Raw genomic sequence first — 23074 nt, 5'->3', positions numbered from 1 at the left:
CTGTTGCTGCTATGACTTATGCAAAGTACTTGCCTTTGTTTCATTTGATAAATTGCATCAAAATATTTCACCTATGAACAGTCAAGGAGGTAGTCTGATTTGATTTTAGAATGCAATCATCACGAAGCAGCGCATAATGTGAAACAAAAACTGAAGTTGCTGAAAAAGCTCAGAAGGTTTGGCAGCATCTGTGAAGAGAAATCAGAGTTAACGTTTCAGGTCCGGTGACCCTCTCTCTTCACGGATGCTGCCAGACCTGCTGAGCTTTTCCAGCAACTTCTGTTTTTGATTTTGATTTACAGCATTGGCAGTTCTTTCGGTTTTTATTCAGGGCATAATATGAACTGCTCTCTAAAGCCATTGACAAATAAAGTAGCAATCAACCTTACAAAAGATCTGAACAACAAAAAAAACATTTATGTCCTTATTGCTTTCAAAATCAGCAAACCATAGCACAACGTGCAAGCACAGCCTAGCAACACAGGCAAATTCAGTGCATTTCATACAACTTCAGGATTACATAACCCCCAAAAAAACCTGACAAGCTTGTTACAAGGCTCCTCCACAATCTTTGTGAAAGGATATTTGAAAAACTATTTGAGCTTCAGTCATGTTTTGTGACATGACCGTAGCCAGTCAGAGCTTTATAACTCACTTGGGCATTCTTTTACTACATTTTTAACACATGCAACAGCAGTTGTATAATGCATCTCAACATTCAGTGCCATGGATTCTCCCTTGTACAATCCAATCTATCCAGTAGGTGTCTGAGCAAGTAATGAACATTCTGCACCATTGACAGTCACAACAGTTTCAGGCTTTGGTTGCCCTCATGACATTTTTCAGGGGGAAGTGACATGTTTCTACAAGTGAAAAAAAATTAAAACTGTGAAAAATCTATGTAACTCTTCAGTGTCACTTAGCAACTAGTTAAAGAGGAAGGCCGACAAAAATCTAGAAGCTGGTTAGTTGTCCAAACTATCAATTTTCTCACTTTTTCGCAGGAAATGGGCACCAATGGCAAGGCTGGCATTCATTAACCATTCCTAATTGCCCTTCGTGGCCTGCTTGGGCATTTCACTGGCTAGTTAAGAGCCAGCCATGTTGTGGTGAAAGTCACATGCCAGCCACAGCAGATAAGGATGGCAGATTTCAATGAATAAATCTGGAATTGAAAGTAAGTCACAGTAATAGGGACCATGAAACCACAGTCAAATGCTGTAAAAACCCATTTGGTTCACTAATATTCCTTAGGGAAGAGAAAGTGTCATCCTCACCTATTCTGATCTATATTTGACACTCAACCCACAGGAATGTGGCTGGCTTTTAACTGACCTCCAGGCCAATTAGGGAAGGGTGATAAAAGGTATAATTTTTAAAACAGCAGGTCTCTAATAAGTGGAAAGGATGTGGTGATAAATTGCAAAGTAAAAAGTTGCCATTGTCTTAACAGACCTTGGCAGCTCTCTCATGAGAGAGAGAGGGACAATTGATGGTGGCTTAACCTGAGGGTCACCACTCCTCAGCAGAGGGGAGAGGTTGAATATGAGAGTTCTTCATGGTAACCTCAGCCGATGTGGGAATTGAACCCATGCTGTTGGTACGACTCTGCAACGCAAACCAGCCCTCCAGCCAATTGAGCCAACTGGCACCAAATACGAGTAGCACACAGTTTCTGAATTAGGAACAGAGGGAGATCTTTCCATCCATTTACAGTCTTGATACTCCATGCTAAAAAATGTAGCAGTTAAGAATCATCAAATGATCACCTGCGTTATGCATTCTTTTATTCTCTGCACCAAACACAAGCTAAAGCCAGTCCACCTTATTCAAGCTTAAAAGGTACCTGCCATTCACAGGAGCTAAGTCCCATTCCAGTTTCCCATGAAGAGCAGCAGCAACATATTTTCACCCTCAAACCTGCCTAATATAACTCATATTGAGAAAACTTGCACATATTGTATATAGCTTGGCAACAGCACATCTTGCAGAATGCAGCATGGCCACTTGTACATGAACTGGAAACCAGTCACGAAAGAGGCCAGTACTTACAGCTAAATCCTCAATTAGTTTCTCCTCAAATGAGTACTCCTCTGTCTCTATCCATGATTTCTGATAACTCTGAAGGAAGAGGTTAACAGCACGATGCCTAGGAAGCGGGAGGGTATAGTAAAATCAGGAGGAGTAGGAGGTGAGACACAGTTTCTTTTAGTAGATTAAGGGAGATTTTATTAATTTAAATAACAGATAAAAACCATTAGTAGAGCTTTGTACAACTCCCATTTTCTGATTGGTCAATGGTGTGCCATAATCTCAGATGAATTTGAAGTGTGAATTACTTTCTAATGTCCTTTAGGGTTTAATGCTGAATAAAGTATGATTCAAATGAATAAGAAAAAACAGATATATGCTGAAATTTGAATCATCTTAAACTCTCACTTACTATTAAACCTTCATAAATTCTATTTGTTTTAATTATAATTCATATTAAACTGCAACTATCTCAAGCATTGGAATCAGTGAACAAATGAATTATGATGCTTTTAGAGTCTGATTGAACTGGGTATCCCTTAATACATTTCCTTCACAATCTTAGAAATAATTTTGATACTCTTTCACCTTCAGAGATCAAGTGGTCAGCATAATCTGTTTTACTGTTCTCGGTTATGTCTACATCGATAGTCATTGTAGATATACATCTACAATCAACATGGTGTGGCAACAATAGCTTTAATTTATATACTGCCTATATGGTGGCAAAGATGTCCCAAGACAGTGAGCAACTGAGTGCAGTGCAGATTATTTTTACATTTAAACATTTGCACTGCTTTTTGCTTTTGCCATTTGGAAGCAAGGTTTGCAGTGATTTTTAATTAACTGACTGACCAATCAGATTCTGTAAGGTTCATTGTACAAACTGAAGGCAGGAGGTGCGCAAAGGAGAGTGTATGAAAAAACAGGAAGCTGTGCCTATCAAGCAACTATTTTACTTTACCGTCAAATAGACGATAAGACTCTCAAAGTCAGTGTTCTTATATAGCTTTTCCAGCCACAGATGTTGATAGGAGTTCAGGAAGTAAATGTTAATTTTGTGTCTAAAGAAAAGGGATACATTTTTTTTGCATGGATCAATTGAAAGCATAGATATTTTTCCTGAATTTTCTGTGGGATACTGCACTATACTAGGTGAATCAAAACAAAGCAGCTATAAATATTTTCTCTGTTAAGGTTTTACATATTACGGATGTTTTTATTTTAAAGCGGCACATAAATAAATATTTGTCAAAGACCTCACTCTGGTCATTCCATTATTTTAACTACATGTATTAATTACATTTTCATGTACACAGATGTTCTGTGTGACTTATAATTAATAGACAAAGTATCATGACTAGCTTTATGAAATGCCTTTCGACACTAAATATACAGTCTGGACAAATCACATGGTTAAAATGAATACTTAAGGTGTTGGCTTGCATGTGATTTCTCACATGCCAATCTCGGGGTGGTGGTTAAGCTACAAAGGGAAATGAGTCTTCCTACAAAATAGAAGTGCAGAAAGGTACATGTCCTCATCCTAACCACAGAGCAGCAGAACATTTATTTACCCTTTTGACAGAGGAACACAGAATGGAAGCAAGTTTTGAGAAGATGAGATAACAACATGAATAATGGTTGGGCATGACTGTTAACCAGTGTGGGAAAAAGAAGTACTATATCCAATATACTAGCTTTACAAGGTCATAAATGAAAATGAAAATACAAGACCATATGATAAAGGGTAAATTGGAGAAACAATTGCTAATTTGTTTCTGACTACATGAACATGCAGCACACCCCTACCTTGGCAGATTATACAATGGTGCCATCCTGAAGCAGGCAACCACTGCTCTCTTTCGTTGCTTGGATAACAGCCTGTGCCACCCTGTTTTCTTCAAGCGTAATGGCTGCTCCACCTTTAAAAAAATAAACATAATTTACCAAGGATTTACTATTACTATTTTCATACCAAAGCATGATAGAAACCAAATTTCTAAATTAAGATAAACAAGAGATGCACTATTCTCTAGAATTCACTGGTCAACATGCGTCACTCTGCTGTTTGCTTTACATAGAGGCATCGTGCCCATTAATTTATTTTTAAGAATTTGCTGGATTTGAATAATCCGTGCTCACTAAATTTGCCACATCAAGTAAAGGCTGGCAATTAAAAAACAAAAGTATCTCCTAATGACATGATATTTATTAATGTAATGTTAGGGTTTTAAATAAAATACTTCTGCCTCATTTATCTCTCACCCTTAATCCAATTTGAACAATCTTTAATTTGCTTTCTGTCTTCCACCTATTTCTAACCATTATTTGATGTTTAGTGCTCCTTGGTTTAGTTTGTATGTGTCTCAGTGAGGGATTTTTGAATTGATCCATTCAAGAGTTCCACTGCTGTTTGACCCAGTGTGTGTTGTCTCAGTGAGGGTTCTCAATCTGATCAGTGAAGAGTCCCACTGCTGTTTGACCCGCAGATGACACAAATCCATAGTAAAGATTAGATTGGACTCCCTACAGCCATTCAGCTCAACAAGTCCACAGTAAGTCTCCGAAGAGTAACCCACTCAGACCAATTACTGTACCCTATATTTATCACTAACTAATGCACCTAACATTATGGGCAACTTAGCATGGCCAATTCACCTGACCTGCACATCTTTGGATTGTGGGAGGAATCCCACACAGACACGGGGAGAATATGCAAACTCTACACAGACAGTCACTCAAAGCGAGAATTGAACCCCAGTCTCTGGCACTGTGAGACAGCAATGCTAACCACTGAGCCACCATGTCAGCCCACAGTTGTCACAGTAGATCAAATGCAGGATGAGAGTAAGCCTTGATTCTAAAGCCCGCAAGAGCCTGGAGGACAGCTGCCAGAGAGGTAGATGGTATGTGCTTTCCTTCCTCCTGATCACAACATCCTCACCATGGTTTATGTTTGGTTTAAGTACATTTTAATTGAATTTATTTTGCTTTCAAGTTTAAGACGGACCTGTTACCTTAATGTTTTGCCTGTAGTCCTGACACATTATCAGCATTGAATGGACAAGTTAATGAAAAATAGGCATTTGGATATAAATTTCATTATGAGCATTTAAGCACCTAAGGTACCCTTTGTAAAGCCAGAAGGGTACCTCGACACCAGTACTTTCCTCTTTGGCCAGGTAACTATTTAGTAGATTTATGTTCGGAGATCTCTTTATCATCAGTATCTATTAATTTACTTTATCTATCCAACAGGGATTGTCCAATTTTTAAAATATACCATACAATATTACAGAAGACAGAACTATTTGCATTTGGCTTCACAAATTGCAAGGTTTCCAACAGGATTTGCTCTGAATCAAAACAATTCTGAAAATTCCCAGCAAATGGATAAGTCATTTTCCCCAAATCTGTTCAGTAATGAGTAATTTCAAACTTGTCTCGATTTCAATTATTTTGTAAACAGTGCACTAATCTTTTGGAGATGTTACTTGCAGTCCTGTTGCCTGATTGCACATGGAGATTAAAAAAAAACCCACAGCATTTAATGCATCCAGTTACTAAGCTTATCAAAAGCTTATATGAGGTCAACAATGAGTGGACTCTGCATGTAGAGTCAGTATGCCTCCTAGCTGGGATATTTGTACATTTTTATGCAGCAGCAACTGAAAAACCTTTGATTCTGTTCGGTGACGAAAGCACAATCTCATGGATAAAAAGTGAGTACTTTTGAGTTGACTTAATAATTTAAGAATTATAAATATTTCTCATTTTATAATAACTCAGTAATTATCCCAGAGTTCGACATTACGATACAATTAAGTGGCCCATTCTTGTGTTGATGTGGAGGTGCTGACGTATATTGAACAAACCTAGAGATTGTTCTAGCTACTCCAGTAGCTACCGGACGAAGGAGCATTACTCCAAAAGCTAGTACATTAATGTCTTGTGATTGTAGTTACAGGAGCCACTTTCACTTTGGCTAAGGGATTTAACATTTGTGCTCTTACACAGTATTGCTATCTTTGGTAATGAATCCCTTAGTGATTGCAAACACTTTGTCTAAATTACCTGCTCCAAATGGAATATAGCAGCTGAAATCTTTTGCAGACGCTCAACAATCTTCTGAGGATCCATTCTCTCTTCTGGCTTGGCAATATCTTTATATAAGTTAAGTTGCCACCTCACTGCTGGGTCATCAGACTGCATGGGAGAGTGAAGAATCAGTAATACAATGACAATGGAGCAAAACGAGAGAGATGGAAGTAGATTTTCCACCTGAATCAAATAGAACATTATTCTGTCCTTGTTTCATAGGGCTGTTAACTCTACTTGTGTAGGCACATGATGTTTTGAAACCAGTTTCTATCACCTCGGCTGATTGTGAGAAAAAGCAAATTTAATTCCCCCTCTTGAGACATTGAGGATGCCAGCAGACCAGAAAAAAATGCCCTCCTTGCAGCTATAACAAGCTGCGGGTGGGTTATTTCACCAAATTGTGTGACTTGCACCCATCATTGTGGAGGAAGACCTGCTATGATGAATTGCCAGCCAATCCGAAGCAGCAGAGCCAGCAGCGCCACCAACTCAGTAATGGTCACTGCCAGTACTGTCATGAAGAAGACAGCATAGATCTTGGTCTAATGTTGGTCTAGGATATTGCAGGTTAGAGGATTTGGAAGTTTCGGGAGGAGTAGGGTGAGGAGGTCAGGGCTGAGATTTTCATGGTGGGTAGTTGAGAAATAGTGTCTTCAGGAGTTGGGGATGGAGTGCCCCCAAAGCGCAAAGGACAACCCTACTGTATTTTCCTTTCTTTCTGCCATTGCTCACTCACTCCCACTTGGCTGCCCATGCCAGATATAGACTCTTTTGCTGCTCAGATGCTGCCTGACCTGCTGTGCCTTTTCCAGCGCCACACTTTATCAAGCCTGACTCTCCAGCATCTACAGTCCTCACTATCTCCCAGATATGGTTCAGCCTTGTTAAATCTCAATTGGTGCTTAATTTTTTATCTACATACATTAGGCTGGCCTTTCAGTCACTGCACACCTTGCATATTATGGGGTTGAGATTGAGGATGGGTAGAAAGATGGAGGGCTGACAACCCAGCCTCTATGATGTGCCCATGTGCTGAAAACACACCTTGATGGAGGCACAGAAAGTCCAACACATTGCTAAAGAATATTTGATTACCAAGCTGGACACCCCGCGCTGGCCTATTACCTGCCCTCGATCTCTTCATTTCCAACTGCCGCCGGGACATTAACCGCCTCAACCTATCTACCTCCCTCCCCCACTCCAACCTTTCACCCTCACAACACGCAGCCCTCCAATCCCTCTGCTCCAATCCCAATTTCACCATCAAGCCAGCGGATAAAGGGGGCGCAGTGGTAGTCTGGCGCACTGACCTCTACACTACAGAAGCCAAACACCAACTTGAGGACACCTCTTCCTACTGCCCCCTTGACCATGACCCCACCCCCCATCACCAAACCATCATCTCCCAGACCATACAGAACCTCATCACCTCAGGAGATCTCCCACCCACAGCTTCCAACCTCATAGTCCGGGAACCCCGCACTGCCCGCTTCTACCTCCTTCCCAAGATCCACAAGCCTGACCACCCTGGCCGACACATTGTCTCAGCATGCTCCTGCCCCACTGGAATCATCTCTACCTACCTTGATACTGTCCTATCCCCCCTAGTCCAGGAACTCCCCACATACGTTCGAGACACCACCCACACCGTCCACCTCCTCCAAGACTTCTGTTTCCCCGGCCCCCAACGCCTCATCTTCACCATGGATATCCAATCAGTCTACACCTCCATCCGCCATGACCAGGGCCTCCAAGCCCTCCGTTTTTTCCTCTCCAGACGTCCCCAACAGTACCCTTCCACCGACACTCTCATTCGTTTGGCCGAATTGGTCCTCACCCTTAACAATTTCTCCTTTGAATCCTCCCACCTCCTCCAGACTAAAGGGGTAGCCATGGGCACATGTATGGGCCCCAGCTATGCCTGTCTCTTTGTTGGCTATGTAGAACAGTTGATCTTCCGTAATTACACCAGCACCACTCCCCACCTCTTCCTCCACTACATTGATGACTGCATTGGCGCCACCTCATGCTCCCGCGAGGAGGTTGAGCAATTCATCAACTTCACCAATACATTCCACCCTGACCTTAAATTTACCTCGACCATCTCTGACACCTCCCTCCCCTTCCTGGACCTCTCCATCTCCATTAATGATAACCGACTTGACACTGACATTTTTTACAAACCCACTGACTCCCACAGCTACCTGAATTATACCTCTTCCCATCCTATCTCTTGCAAAAATGCCATCCCGTATTCCCAATTTCTCCACCTCCGCCGGATCTGCTCCCAGGAGGACCAGTTCCACCACAGAACACACCAGATGGCCTCCTTCTTTAGAGACGGCAATTTCCCTTCCCACGTGGTTAAAGATGACCCTCCAACGCATCTCGTCCACATCCCGCACCTCCGCCCTCAGACCCCACCCCTCCAACCTTAACAAGGACAGAACACCCCTGGTGCTCACCTTCCACCCTACCAACCTTCGCATAAACCAAAACGTCCGCCGACATTTCCGCCACCTCCAAAAAGACCTCACCACCAGGGATATATTTCCCTCCCCACCCCTTTCCGCCTTCCGCAAAGACCATTCCCTCCGTGACTACCTGGTCAGGTCCATGCCCCCCTACAACCCACCATCCCATCCTGGCACTTTCCCCTGCCACCACAGGAACTGTAAAACCTGTGCCCACACCTCCTCCCTCACCTCTATCCAAGGCCCTAAAGGAGCCTTCCACATCCATCAAAGTTTTACTTGCACATCCACTAATATCATTTATTGTATCCGTTGCTCCCGATGTGGTCTCCTCTACATTGGGGAGACTGGGCGCCTCCTAGCAAAGCGCTTTAGGGAACATCTCCGAGACACCCGCACCAATCAACCAAACCGCCCCGTGGCCCAACATTTCAACTCCCCCTTCCACTCTGCCGAGGACATGGAGGTCTTCGGCCTCCTTAACCGCCGCTCCCTCACCACCAGAGGCCTGGAGGAAGAACGCCTCATCTTCGCCTCGGAACACTTCAACCCCAGGGCATCAATGCGAACTTCAACAGTTTCCTCATTTCCCCTTCCCCCACCTCACCCTAGTTCCAAACTTCCAGCTCAGCACTGTCCCCATGACTTGTCCGGACTTGTCCTACCTGCCTATCTCCTTTTCCACCTATCCACTCCACCCTCTCCTCCCTGACCTATCACCTTCATCCCCTCCCCCACTCACCTATTGTACTCTATGCTACTCTCTCCCCACCCCCACCCTCCTCTAGCTTATCTCTCCATGCTTCAGGCTCACTGCCTTTATTCCTGATGAAGGGCTTTTGCCCGAAACGTCAATTTCGAAGCTCCTTGGATGCTGCCTGAACTGCTGTGCTCTTCCAGCACCACTAATCCAGTACCAAGCAGTCAGTCAGTTGGAGACTGTCTGGGCTAACTCTAACAAAACGAAGATGTAGACTTTGAGCATGAGTCCTGTTTTACTTTTGAAGACACTGACAGTTATGTTTTCAGTAAATGTCAGATCACAACTTCTTTATTATGAAGTGATATAGATTAAGTAACAAAATCAAGGTGAAATAAAAACAGCAAATGCTGTAAAACATAAAAGAGTGTGGATTATCTGAAAGTCAAAACCTGACATTTTATGTGTGATCTTTCAATATAACCAAAAACAAAATAAAGTTACTGACATAAAATAAGGATAGGTATCACCTATAACTTAAGTTAAAAGGATATGCAAACATTAGCATTACCTTAACCTGTAAATGCATGTTATTTGTAAGAAATTCTTTAACTTCTTCATCTGTGTCTTTCTGTTGGTAGATAACACTATGGTCAGAAACATTATACCATAATAATTCCATTACAATACTGCAATACCTAAAGAAAAATCAAGAACCTTAGTACTCTGTGGGAAGCTAGGGAAGTGATTGCTGGGCCTCTTGTTGAGATATTTGTATCATCGACAGTCATAGACGAGGTGCTGGAAGATTGGAGGTTGGCTAACATGGTGCCACTGTTTAAGAAGGGTGGTAAGGACAAGCCAGGGAACTATAGACCAGTGAGCTTGACGTCGGTGGTGGGCAAGTTGTTGGGGGGAATCCTGAGGGACAGGATGTACATGTATTTGGAAAGGCAAGGACCGATTAGGGATAATCGACATGGCTTTATGCATGGGAAATCATGTGTCACAAATTTGATTGAGTTTTTGGAAGAAGTAACAAAGAGGATTGATGAGGGCAGAGCGGCAGATGTGATCTATATGGTCTTCAGTAAGGTGCTCGACAAGGTCCCCCCATGAGAGACTGGTGAGCAAGGTTAGATCTCATGGAATACAGGGAAAACTCGCCATTTGTATACAGAAGTGGCTCAAAGATAGAAGATCGAGAGTGGTGGTGGAAGGTTGTTTTTTAGACTGGAGGCCTGTGCCACAAGGATCGGTGCTGCGTCCACTACTTTTCATCATTTTCATCATGATTTGAATGTGAGCATAAGACGTATAGTTAGTAAGTTTGCAGATGGCACCAAAATTGGGCAGTATAGTGGACAGCGAAGGAGGTTACCTCAGATTACAATGGGATCTTGATCAGATGGGCCAATGGGCTGGGAAGTGGCAGATGGAGTTTAATTTAGAAAAATAAGAGGTGCTGCACTTTGGGAAAGCAAATCTTTGCATGACTTATACACTTAATGGTAAGGTCCTAGGGAGTGTTGCTGAACAAGGACACCTTGGAGTGCAGGTTCATAGCTCCTTGAAAATGGAGTCGCAGGTAGATAGGATAGTGAAGACGACATTTGGTATGCTTTCCTGTATTGGTCAGAGTGTTGAGTACAGGAGTTGGGAGGTCATGTTGCGGCTGTACAGGACATTGGTTAGGCCACTGTTGGAATATTGCGTGCAATTCTGGTCTCCTTCCTATCGGAAAAATGTTGTGAAACTTGAAAGGGTTCAGAAAAGATTTACAAGGATGTTGCCAGGGTTAGAGGATTTGAACTAGAGGGAGAGGCTGAACAGGCTGGGGCTGTTTTCCCTGGAGCGTCGGAGGCTGAGGGGTGACCTTATAGAGGTTTATAAAATCATGAGAGGCATGGATAGGATAAATAGACACAGTCTTTTCCCTAGGTGGGGGAGTCCAGAAATAGAAGGCATAGGTTTAGGGTGAGAGGGGAAAGATATAAAAGAGACCTAAGGGGCAACCTTTTCACTCAGAGGGTGGTAAGTGTATGGAAAGAGCTGCCAGAGGACGTGGTGGTGGCTGGTACAATTGTGACATTTAAAAGGCATTTGGATGGGTATATGAATAGGAAAGGTTTGGAGGGATAAGGGCTAGGTGCTGGCAGGTGGGACTCGATTGGGTTGGGATATCTGGTCAGCTTGGACGAGTTGGACCGAAGATCTGTTTCCGTGCTGTACATCTCTATGTCTCTATGAACTGTTTGCATTATTATATTACATTCTCCTAATTGTGAAATGGCACTAATGTAACAGTACAAACAAAACTTCAATTTAAAAATGGTATGAGTATTGCAACACATTTTGATTTGACTCCAGGAATCAATCTCCATATCTAAGGATACTTCACCACAACAATGAACAATAATAGCTAATCAGTCTCAGCTTCTGCTTTTTTTCTATCAATTTAGAGCAAGACATACTTGGCAAAAGAGTACCACACGAAGTAACAGAGGGAATAATGGTGTAAATTAACGTACTGTAGAGATGAAATGAGATGATAACATGTATTGAATCAATTCTGCCCTAGGAATATTTGACATAGATTTTGAGTACAAAAATAATCAGTATTTAATGTCATGAACATAAACTGAAGCAAACATTGAGAAAAAAACATTACATGCAAGTTTGCTATTCCTTCGAATTTGCTGAGAGTGTTATCTAATTAAGCTTATGATAAGTAAATAAAGTTTGGATGGCATCGAACCAAGAAGAAAAGTGGAACATTACCAGACTGTATCTCTGTTTGGCCAATGAGATTAATTCTTGGTCTCCTGCAGTGCACATATTTAAACCAATCGGAAGCAGTTTTTTAACAGCAGCCACAATCAGGGAGGTCTGTATTGAGTAGTAGTCGCCTCTGCGTTTTATTTTTTTCCTTTCCTGGCCTTGCCCTTCAGCCTAAAATAAATGAAATTGTGCACAGCAATGAGATGTTTTGTATTGGAATTGTTTATCAGTATATCTTTATTCAGAGATTAAGAACTTATATAGAGATAATGTCTTTTCTGGGTAATGTATTAGGAAAACAGGAATATTGTAATGCACAAACTGGTTTAGAGATATTGTGAATTCAAAATATTGGCAGGAAATATAAATTTAACTCATTCACACTATTCCACATGTGGTGGAACCGGGATTGGCTTCTTCAGCCATTGGCAAAGTTATGAGAAATGAAGATCCGAGCTGAAAATGTGTTGCTGGAAAAGCACAGCAGGTCAGGCAGCATCCAAGGAGCAGGAGAATCGACGTTTCGGGCATGAGCCCTTCTTCAGGAATCATTCCTGAAGAAGGGCTCATGTCCAAAACTTCGATTCTCCTGCTCCTTGGATGCTGCCTGACCTGCTGCGCTTTTCCAGCAACACATTTTCAGCTCGGATCTGCACCTGCACCTGCAGTCCTCACTTTCTCCCAGAAATGAAGACCCATCAACTGAAATGGATTGCTAGCTGTGTCTCGCTCAGCTTTCACTGGTGAAAAGATGCCGAAACACCATTGCGTGCAAACATTCCCTTTCTGTTCCTTATGGTGCGTCAAGCTGACACATAGATCTAAAGGCAGGAATTGCTTTTGAGTAATGAGTAGTCAAAGAGTAGCCATTTTCCCCAAGTATATTCAGGCAATGAAAGCTTGCAAAAGGTTTGACTAAAGGGACTTTAACACTGAGCTAATACTTACTGGATATCCACACACCCGAGTCTTACACCAGAGGTCACTGAGACTATGACCATGATTGTCTGGTTTCATCAACTCCCTAACCAGACACTAAGTGTATTGTTCCAAATGTTAGCTAAATCAGTACATGCCATGGATCGAACCTGGAATTTCTGGGACCATAAGGATGAGTTTCATAACATCATGTATTGAGCCATTGGAAGAAACTTAGCATTTAATAAATTGCACAGACTGTCAGTAACATTACTAGGATCATTGCAGAATAATTATACATGTCTTTCGTATGAGTTAAGTAACTCACGCAATGGCTTTCATTAAAAACAAATTAGGCTAAGCTTTTTTCCAGCTAACTTTCATCCAGCTACAATGAAATACAAGGATAGAATTTCATTTATATTATTGTCACATATACATCAAGGCATCATAAATATGATCCATAGAACTGATAGCTCCAGACATGTATAAATGTTACACACCAGCGCAAGTAACACATATATGTTAATACAAATGGAATGGATTGAAAAGCTGCGATTGTGATAGGTTAGCTGCATACTAGCTTTTTTCTTAATATCATTGACTCTCAGTATATCTCAGGCTCTAGCAGCTGTATGCTTATGTTTTATGCCAGTGCTGCTGCAGCTATGAGCACCAATAACACCTTTAGGATCGAGGCGAGGTGTTGAATTTATCAACAAAATAAAAATATATAGCAACACCAGGCTGCCTGAACACAGTTAATTTTGATATAGTAGGTTGCATTTTGGAAAAAGCCACAGAAATGTATAATGCATCATGGAGTGAAACAGCTTAGGAAAAGGCCATTCGGTCCAACGTTCCTGAACAGACTCCTGTAGAGTCAGCCAAATAGTCCACTCTCCTCCTCTTTTGCCCTAGCCTTGACAATTTTTTTAAAATCCAATTTCCTTTTGAAAGTTTCTGTTCAGTTTGCATCCAGCACACAAGCAGATAGTGTATTCCAGCTCACCATAAATGCTGCACGTAGAAAAATCTCTTGTCTTTTGCAAATTGCCTTTAATTTCTGTCTTATGGTTACCAATGAAAGCAGGTTTTCTTTATTTACTCCATCAAAACCGTATCATTTGATTTACATTTCCACTTCTCATTCCTTCTGACAAACTAAAACACTTCACAATTCTCCACGTTAAATGTCTCCTATTCATTTTGTCAATTCTATGACCTTTTTAACTATCTTGACATCACCCTCATAGCTCACACACAAGGCTGCAGGGGCAAAGCAGGAGACTGGAACCAGGTGAATTGCTCTTGCTGAGAGTTGCCACATGGCACTATGAACTGAATGGGCTTTCTTGGTGCTGCAACTCCTCCCATTGTTCCAGAATTTCTGAGTTTTGTATTATCTGAAAATGTCAGATCTTTAATATTTGTCAAAGGGAGCTCAGTCTATTAAACCATGTCCTTGGAAACCCCAGAGTACTCTCCTCTTGGCCCCTCCAGTTCTTGAATCTTTGCTTATAGCTTCAAAAAACAGAAATGAAGACAACATTTATTTTCCTCATGGTGTTCTCCAGTTTTATAATGTTTACTGCACAACATCCAATGTACAATATCTTTTCTGACATAAATGAGTAACTAATATCAGGTGATATTAGATGCCTTCACTCTTACTTTAGTAGAAGTATTACTCTTACATTTTCCGTGGAACTGTTAATAAACTGTAATAAATAAACCAGCGAGTTCTAGGCAGCAATTCAACCTCATGTTTCTGGTCGCATTAATAAACCAACCATTTGATTGAGTTCACTGCCTCGTTACTTATTCTATTAGTTTAGCTATAATTTGCATTGAAGCTTTGCATTGAAAGCTATAATGTCGTTTATGGCACATTCTTCTTGACAATTTATGACAAGCACAGTTAGCCTTCTGCAGAGGTTTTATACAATGAGCATAGTGCAGTATTCAGAGACGTGCAGATGCTCCCCGAATATTGCACTATGCTCATTGTATAAATGAATGTGATCATTTTTTTTAAAAAACACAACTGAAGTTGCCAAGCCAGCTGTGGAGCTATTTGCATGATGACACAATCATGCAGTCTGACCTTTAGGCCAACTTGTTTACACTGCTTTGAAGAGGAAAAATGCAGGGGGAAAAAATAAATACAAGAATGTTAGTAATAAGTTAACATAAAATATAAAGTAATTAAAACAGTTAACAAAAATATATTTCACACATTTTAACTTTATTACTGATCTGTGTTAAAAGTATAAGAAAAGATTAAGAATGTCCACTTGGCAGTTAGTTGTGCATCGATTGATTTTATTACTGCTGTAAATTAATGCAAAACATTAATGGTTGGTTCACAGTATAATTTCTACTCTGATGGGCGGGGGAGTAGCTCAGTAGTTAGCACTGCTGCATCATTGCGCCAGGGTCCCGGGTTTGATTCCAGCCTTGAGTAACTATCTGTGTGGCGTTGGCACATTTTCCCTGTGTCGGTGTGGGTTTCTGCTGAGAGCTCCAGTTTCCTCCCACAATCCAAATATGTGCAGGCTAGCTCAATTGGCCATGGTAAATGTGGGGTTACAGGGATAGCATGTGACTGGCCCTGGGTGGCATGCTCTTTGGAGGGTCGTGCAGACTCAATGGGCTGAAAGGCCTGGAGGGATTCCAGAATTCTATAACGTTTCTGTCTCCAAGAGGTGAGGTGATAGCATTTGGAAATGAAGCTGTTTCTTGCACAATTACCATGACTAAGTCAGCTACAGAACAGTTGTCAGCAGAAAAATAGTCCCAATAATAACATTACTTTACCCCAACATTGGAAATGTGATTGTCTGAGTGGGTGTTAATTTTCTCAATTGTTAAGCCAGACTTCATTAGAGCCTTTCTTCGTAACATTTGCCAAAATTGATTCAAAAGTGGCAATTGGTACAGTAAAGCTTGACATTTGAGGAACTGGATCGAGCGTGTTTAATTAGTTTCCCTGTATAGATTTGATCTTGGATCCAAAGGTATAGGGAAATTTATTTTTATTAATACCTGCTACTGGTGCAACATAAAATCAACTTAAGGCTTTCAATATTTATCAACTCTTAAATTACCAGTCATAGATCCTGATGAAAATCTCATTGGAAACTTCTGTTTGGTTATTACGCATCTTATTTTGTATTAACGCAATTTAATATTTTCATATTAACTATGATAGGGGCAAACTACCTTGGTCATCCAGCAGAATGTCAGTGAACATGCAGGGAAGTACATTGCCCATCACTGAATACGGGAAACATCTCCTTTCTTCAATTCCAAACATTATTTTGAGATTAAGTTATGAACTTTCAGCTCAAGATCTTATTTTGCACACCAATGTAAATAACATTAATTCCTGCTAAGGTTCCAGTAGCTGAACCTGTTCAAAGGCTAAGAGGCTATTTTCCCCATGTGCCATAAATCTGATGGCCATTGAAACATGAAAAGTACTGGAAATCTAATCTTTTACTTGCCTAGGGTTCTCAAATGCACTTTACAAAAAAAAACACTGGTTAACAATTAGAAACCCTGACTAACATTTTTCCCCTTTTCTTTGCTTGAGGGTAATGCTCAACTGCAGTGTCTTCATGATCCAATGAAACTCTGGGTCACACCTTACCATCAGAGACAGATTCCTGATCACCCCAACATCTGGGTTTTCGCTCATTACTTGAGATGTCACCTTTCTTCATTCCATGCAACTTGAATTGGGACAATGATAAATTGATTGCCTGGACTTGGCAGTTCAATAAACATGATGTTCATTTTTCATTGTCTTTATTGTCTCATAATTGTATCAACTTTACTAAGTCTTGACATTGATTTACCTGATGCTATGAGAGAGAACGCATAACTTCAAGTTTTGATGTAATAAATATGGCAATAACAACAGGCCATAATACAGAGTCTGCTATGAGAGAATTTTTAGATTATGGAATTCAACTCCATCACTTCAGCGATGCATTAGTAAATATCGCATAGTTTCTTAAAAGACATTCAGCAATTATATCACAGCATTGTTCAAACTTTATCTCAGAAATATCCCATTCCAGCATTAAATCCAGTAGATATGTCATGCAATTTAAGGATAATTTATTGATATTTACCTTGGACATTTTGCTCTTATTATCTGCAATCAGGAAAGCCATGTTGTTGATTTCATTTTGAACCACAAAGTTTTGTTCCTCTCGCTTGAAATTCTGTAAAACAGTCATTTAGATTGAGAGAAATTAAAGGCAATCAATAAAGTTATGTACAAGCAACATGAGGACACATAACTTGTTTATACTAATAACATTTTTGGAATTTGGATTTCAAAATAGGTAAATGTTGGTTACTTCAGTGAAGAGCTTTCCTCTTTTAAACAAATACAAGGTCAGAGACTTTTTCTGAAACAGTGAATAAATCCAACATTCATCATGAAGCAAGTAAGTGCAGACCCACGTGGTGCTAATAGAAGAGTGTTTACACTATTTGGTTTATGACAGGTAGACTAAACATGCAAGTTAATTACCTTTGATTTTGGCTCAGAACAGTCAAGGATTGAGCAGAAGACACCAAGGTTGAGTTTAGAAGTAGTTAAGAGTTCTGAAGAAAGGTCACTGGACCCAAAACATTAACTCTGCTTTCTCTCCATAGATGCTGCCTTCCCTGCTGAGTTTTTCCAGCAATTTCTGATTGCTTTGAAAAGTAAGTTTAGTTTCTCTCCTATAAGGAGTATAAGGCAGTTCAAAGAACAAGTCACCAGAAGAGCTCAACTGGTTATCTCCAGGTTATTAGAACTGAGAAATATAATGCTCCTTGATTTGGTAAAAGTTCATGTCAGCAGATTTAGAAACGACTCATCAATTGGCTAAGTAATCCATGGCAAAGCAACAGTGAGTAGTCAGTTTAGAAGAAACTTAAGAGTTGAGGTAGGGGTACATTTTCTTTGTTCTCAAGTCTCTGTAATGGATAGCACCAGGAACCAGGTTGAGTCTTTCCTTTGCTGTGTGCTCATCACAACTGTCTCCTATATTTTTAAATTTCTTCTTTTGTAAAGTGAGTTTGTATTCTGTTGTGAAAGTCTCATGTGACTATGTCTCAGTATAAACCACCATATTAATTAACTACACACAAAAAAATCTCTCAAGCCAGATTACATTTTCACATCCAGTCGTGCCATTAGCTAGAATCATAAAATCATTATGCAACTTCACTCTGCTAGCTGTGAACATTTCTGCATTGATAATCTCACAATGTTTACTGTGTGCTGTCAAATAACCTTATTGAAAAACTGCTTCTTAAGCTGTCCTCTGGGCTACCTGTCCCCAGCCATCAAAGCCAACTACCTGCTCACAACAGTTCTTGTGTACAGGGCAGGTTATCAATGAATATGCCTCAAATATCTGAATCTGTTCAGCCTCCTCTTTAAAGAATACATAGCTACAATGCACTTTGGCAAACTGAACATACTCCCAACATACTCTGTGGAACACACAATAAAAGACAAAAACACAATAGCTCATGTACTGTAAACCTAAAATAGAAATTCAAAGTGGTGGTGATACTCAGCAGGTCAGACAGGATCTGCAGCATGAAAGACAGAACTAACATTTCTGGACAATGACATCCATAAGAACTCAAGATCATACGATTTAGAATATCAAGGGACCAATTTCTGGTGTTGACATTGGTGCGAAGTATATGAGGGCAATTTAATAAACCTCAGAAATGGAGTGAACACGGATTACAAGAATTAGAACACACCAAATGATCACAACAAAGATCAAATTAATACACCTCAAGTTTGTTCAATGCTCCAAAACTTGATCATTTTTCCCTATGGTGAATGATTATTTTATCTTAATACACATATGTACTTAAGTCAGTTTGCAGATGAGTTTGTTAATTAGTTCCTTACATGCGATTTGCACCAAATGATGAAAATCTCAGCCACCATGTGGAAGAGTTCATCAGCATCTACATCTGGTTCTTTCAGCCATCTTGCCCTGGAAAAAAAACATATATTGTAGTTGAAACATATTGCTTTCATCTTGATGCAAAAAACAGCTTCAAAATTATTTTTAAAAAAGAAAATTTGCTATGAGAAAATCAATTGTGCTTTAACCATATCATTTACACAGAGTTTGGTGAAGTGCTCTCCATCTCAGAAGTGGCCAAAAGTCATCCTGGCTGGAGTAAGTCCACACCATCACCATATCATATTAGGGTGGATCAGACTAGCTGAGAGTGGGACTTCTGCCCCTCAGTGGGAGGAAGACCCACCCTCAGAAGGTGCCTGACAATTATCACTCTCCACCAGGCCAGAGTTCAGTAGTGAGACTTCAGAAGGATCATGAAGATCATGATTGCCCCAGAAAAATAACTGTTGAGGTTATAGGGCAGGCAGTGATCCTAGCAATGGAGGTAGGGGACTGCATTTTGAAGGACAAGTGGCAGGGAAGAAAGGGAGGAAGGTGTGACCATTTTAGGAATGCTATGTTTTATAAGGGAATGAAACATAGAACAGTACAGCACAGGAACAGACCCTTGGTGCACCATGTCTCTGCTGACCATGATGCCACTCTAAACCAATCCCATCTGTCTGCACATGATCATATCCTCCTTTTCCCTACCTGTTCATGTGTCTGCCTAAATGCCTCTTAAACCTTGCTAAGGTACCAACTTCTACAAACCTCCCCTGGCAGCAATTTCCATGAACCTACTAATCTCTGTGTAAAAAGTTATCCATACATAACCACTGAGCCACCGTGCAAATGTTGCTTATATGCACATTACACCAGTGGTGCTGGAAGCTGCATGCCAGCACTATTGACTAGAAGCAGGCCCAAGCCTAGCTGTGTGAGTCTGTGTTCCAAAACAGCACATACTGTAGAATTAACAATGGGCAGATCTTAATTCCGATGCCTATCCTTGGGCTAGGTGGGAACCAAGGAACAGCGTGCAGGACGTGTACTACAGCTGCAAGCAAAACTGAAGCAAGCCCATACAACATTCCTAGAAAAGTAAACCTTTTTTGCAGGAACATGCAGCATAAGAATCACATTAGTAATCTTGCCTGTTGTAATCCACGTAGCGAATTAAAATAGGATAGAACGAATAGAGATCACGACAGAGAACAGCAAACTCATCCAGAATTAGTAGCTCAGCTTCCTGGGTATCTGACTTGACTTCTGCTTTCATCTGTTCTTCCTCCATGACAACCTTTAATACTTTCTTCTTTAGTTTCTCCAGGGTTGGTAGGAATTGGTTTTTCAGTAATTCAGGTTTAGCTTTGCTTATGATTGGCTGAGCATACACTGGAAAATACAAAACATTGACACAGTTAGTTAACGTAATACATTAACTTGGGGTCGGTGATATAATGATGGGTGTATGTTGGAAGCTGACTCCACATATAATTAGACGCATTAAACCCTCTTCCCACTCGATGTGCCTAACCTGGCTCAGTACAATGAAGCTTTGGGAATCTCCAGTTTGCAATATAGATTAGAGAACTTTCATCGTGGTAATTGGGCATGCTCCTCATTATGTGGTTGGGTCACATGTAGTGAATAATCTTCCACTTACTTAATGCCCATTTACAAAATATTCAGGGAAAAAATGTATAGCTATTTTACCTTTATGGTCCTGCCTTTTGCCACAAGGGAGCAGAATCGTAAAATTAAAGTTAATCTATTCAGGAGTGATATCAGAATGCCTCTCTTCACAAAAGGGGTCATGGAAGTTTGGAATTCTTTCAGTCAAAACTATTGTTAGTTAACATTGCAAGCTGGAGAGAAAACAGATTGTTCTTAGGCAAGGTTATTAAGAGAGGTAGAATAGTGATTGTTAAATGGAGTTGAGGTACAGATTGACCATGATCCAACTGAATGATAGAACAGGTTCAAGGGGATAAATGATTTACTCCATGTTTCTATGTTCCTGATCTATTGGCTGGAAATTGTAGTGGAGTGTGCTGAGATTTTGAAAAATTCAGTTAAAGGCTTTCTTTCTTTCTGGAGTGTTCAAAAGCCAGAACAAGGCACTAACAATTAAGTTTGCAGTTAAGATTTACTTTCAATGTAAAAGTGGAAGTATATCTGTAGTCTTCTACTATTAAGTGATGTTTGATATGAACTACTTAATGTTTAACATCCATCAAATATTAGGTACATGTATGCATGTATTTAATCAAAATAAAGTGGATCTACTATTTAATTGAATTTAGAGCAGAAAGTTCCATAGAAAAAGTGCATAGAGAACTGTAAAAAAACACACAGAAAATTAATATATCAAAAGAGGCTTCAAACTATATTATATTCTTACCTGCAAGTCTCTTCATCCAGGAAGCATCATCAATGCCGAGATTATTGTTCAGAATTTTCAGGATGTTGCCCAAGATCACACTCAGATGTTCAGAAGTGACTACAGTACAGCAGTTGCCAGTAGGTTTATTCTCTGGACCTCTTTCCCACCAGTACGACAGATAATTACATAACATGGGCAAAATAACTTCAATAATATGAGGTATCTCAGTGTATCTGGCTCCAGATTCTGCCATGTCAGTGATATCTTTTATTAGCACATCTAGTTGAGGCATCTCTGGGCATACTTCCTCTACTGTATCTGGCAAACCTAGAACTAGAAAGATAACAAAGTGTTATTCTTGCACTTCACATTATAACTGCCTTTCAGATTTGTAAAGAAAAAAAAAACTTACCTAAATAAAAATTATTCAACAGCAATAATTTGCATTTATATGGCCCTTTATTTAAGCATTTTAAAAATGAAACCTTAACCAAGGTTGAGCTATTAAGTGAGACAAGCAAAAGCTTTGCCAAAGAGGCACTTTTGAGGAAATTTCTCATTGAAGAAAACGGAAGTGAATTTTCCTGGAATCTCAATAATGCTTAGAGCAACTAGTAGAGAAATTATTGATGGAATTTTGTTGGATTCTTCTCTTCGTTCATGAGGAGAACATTGGAATTAGGGGTAAAAAGGCCAGATGACTGAATGGGGCAGTTGGAGGTAGGAACTCATGTTATGAGCACTTTTAGGAATACATCCAGAGTTTGCCAGGTGGTGGAGTTTCAGGAAGGAATTCCAATAGATGGACAGCAGCTGGGGTAGGGAGAAAATAAGGGAACGATGCACAAGAGATCAAAGTTTGAGCAGAAAGCTTCAAATGGGATTCAAGTTTTAGGAAGCTGTAGAGTTAGGAGAAATAAAGGGCTGAAGAAATGTAATGAAGAATGAATGGGAGCTTTTTTATTTGAGGCACTAGGACATCCCAAAGTCACATAATATCAGGAAGGGAAGGTGTGTTAGATAAGTGGGGCTTATTGAGGGATAAGACTAGCAGAGGTTTGAATAAACTCATATATATCAAGCATTCAGTATGGAAACCAGGCCAGGTTTATGAGATGATCGGGGGAATAGATAGAGTAGACAGTCAGAGACTTTTTCCCCGGGTACAACAGAGTGTTACAAGGGGACATAAATTTAAGGTGAAGGGTGAAAGGTATAGGGGGGGGGGATGTCAGGGGTAGGTTCTTTACCCAGAGAGTGGTGGGGGCATGGAATGCGCTGCCTGTGGAAGTGGCAGAGTCAGAATCATTGGTGACCTTTACGCGGCAATTGGATAGGTACATGGATAGGTGCTTAAGCCAGGACAAATGTTCAGCACAACATCACGGGCCAAAAGGGCCTGTTCTGTGCCGTATTGTTCTATGTTCTATGTTCTATGAACTAAACACATACTAGGTCAGGATGTGCCAATAAAGGAACAATTATAATTATGACCAGAAGTTATGATGACTCAACTTAACTAAAATATGATTAATGTAAATAACTCTCCAGACTGTAAAAAAATGAATGGTTTCACATTTTCATACTGTAATATGAGGATTCCTGCCAAAGATCCAACAATTTCCGTGTCATTAGATTAGATTACTTAGATTACTTACAGTGTGGAAACAGGCCCTTCGGCCCAACAAGTCCACACCGCCCCGCCGAAGCACAACCCACCCATACCCCTACATCTAAC

At 40.4% G+C, this 23074-nt stretch overlaps 1 protein-coding gene across 9 annotated transcripts in view; it reads right to left on the bottom strand.

The window, feature by feature from the left end:
* The window catches only part of ryr3 (ryanodine receptor 3), a 382820-nt gene that overhangs the window by 70369 nt on the left and 289377 nt on the right, over positions 1-23074 (bottom strand). For 3 of the 9 annotated variants that reach the window (XM_072569065.1, XM_072569067.1, XM_072569072.1), the window contains 9 exons: positions 21355-21669; positions 20105-20345; positions 18947-19034; positions 17151-17243; positions 12091-12261; positions 9881-9940; positions 6109-6240; positions 3844-3956; positions 2996-3095 (listed from right to left, as the gene is read on the bottom strand). In XM_072569065.1, coding sequence (XP_072425166.1) covers positions 2996-3095; positions 3844-3956; positions 6109-6240; positions 9881-9940; positions 12091-12261; positions 17151-17243; positions 18947-19034; positions 20105-20345; positions 21355-21669 — 1313 coding nt within the window. Of the gene's footprint in view, positions 1-2052; positions 2150-2995; positions 3096-3843; positions 3957-6108; positions 6241-9880; positions 9941-12090; positions 12262-15115; positions 15140-17150; positions 17244-18946; positions 19035-20104; positions 20346-21354; positions 21670-23074 lie in introns of all 9 variants that reach the window. The other 6 variants (XM_072569073.1, XM_072569066.1, XM_072569071.1 and 3 more) reach the window with 3 other exon arrangements.

The sequence above is a fragment of the Chiloscyllium punctatum genome, chromosome 4, assembly GCF_047496795.1.
Source record: "Chiloscyllium punctatum isolate Juve2018m chromosome 4, sChiPun1.3, whole genome shotgun sequence".
Classification (NCBI taxonomy): domain Eukaryota; kingdom Metazoa; phylum Chordata; class Chondrichthyes; order Orectolobiformes; family Hemiscylliidae; genus Chiloscyllium; species Chiloscyllium punctatum.
The sequence above is the reverse complement of the archived record's forward strand: the minus strand, read 5'-3'. Positions and strand labels throughout refer to the sequence as shown.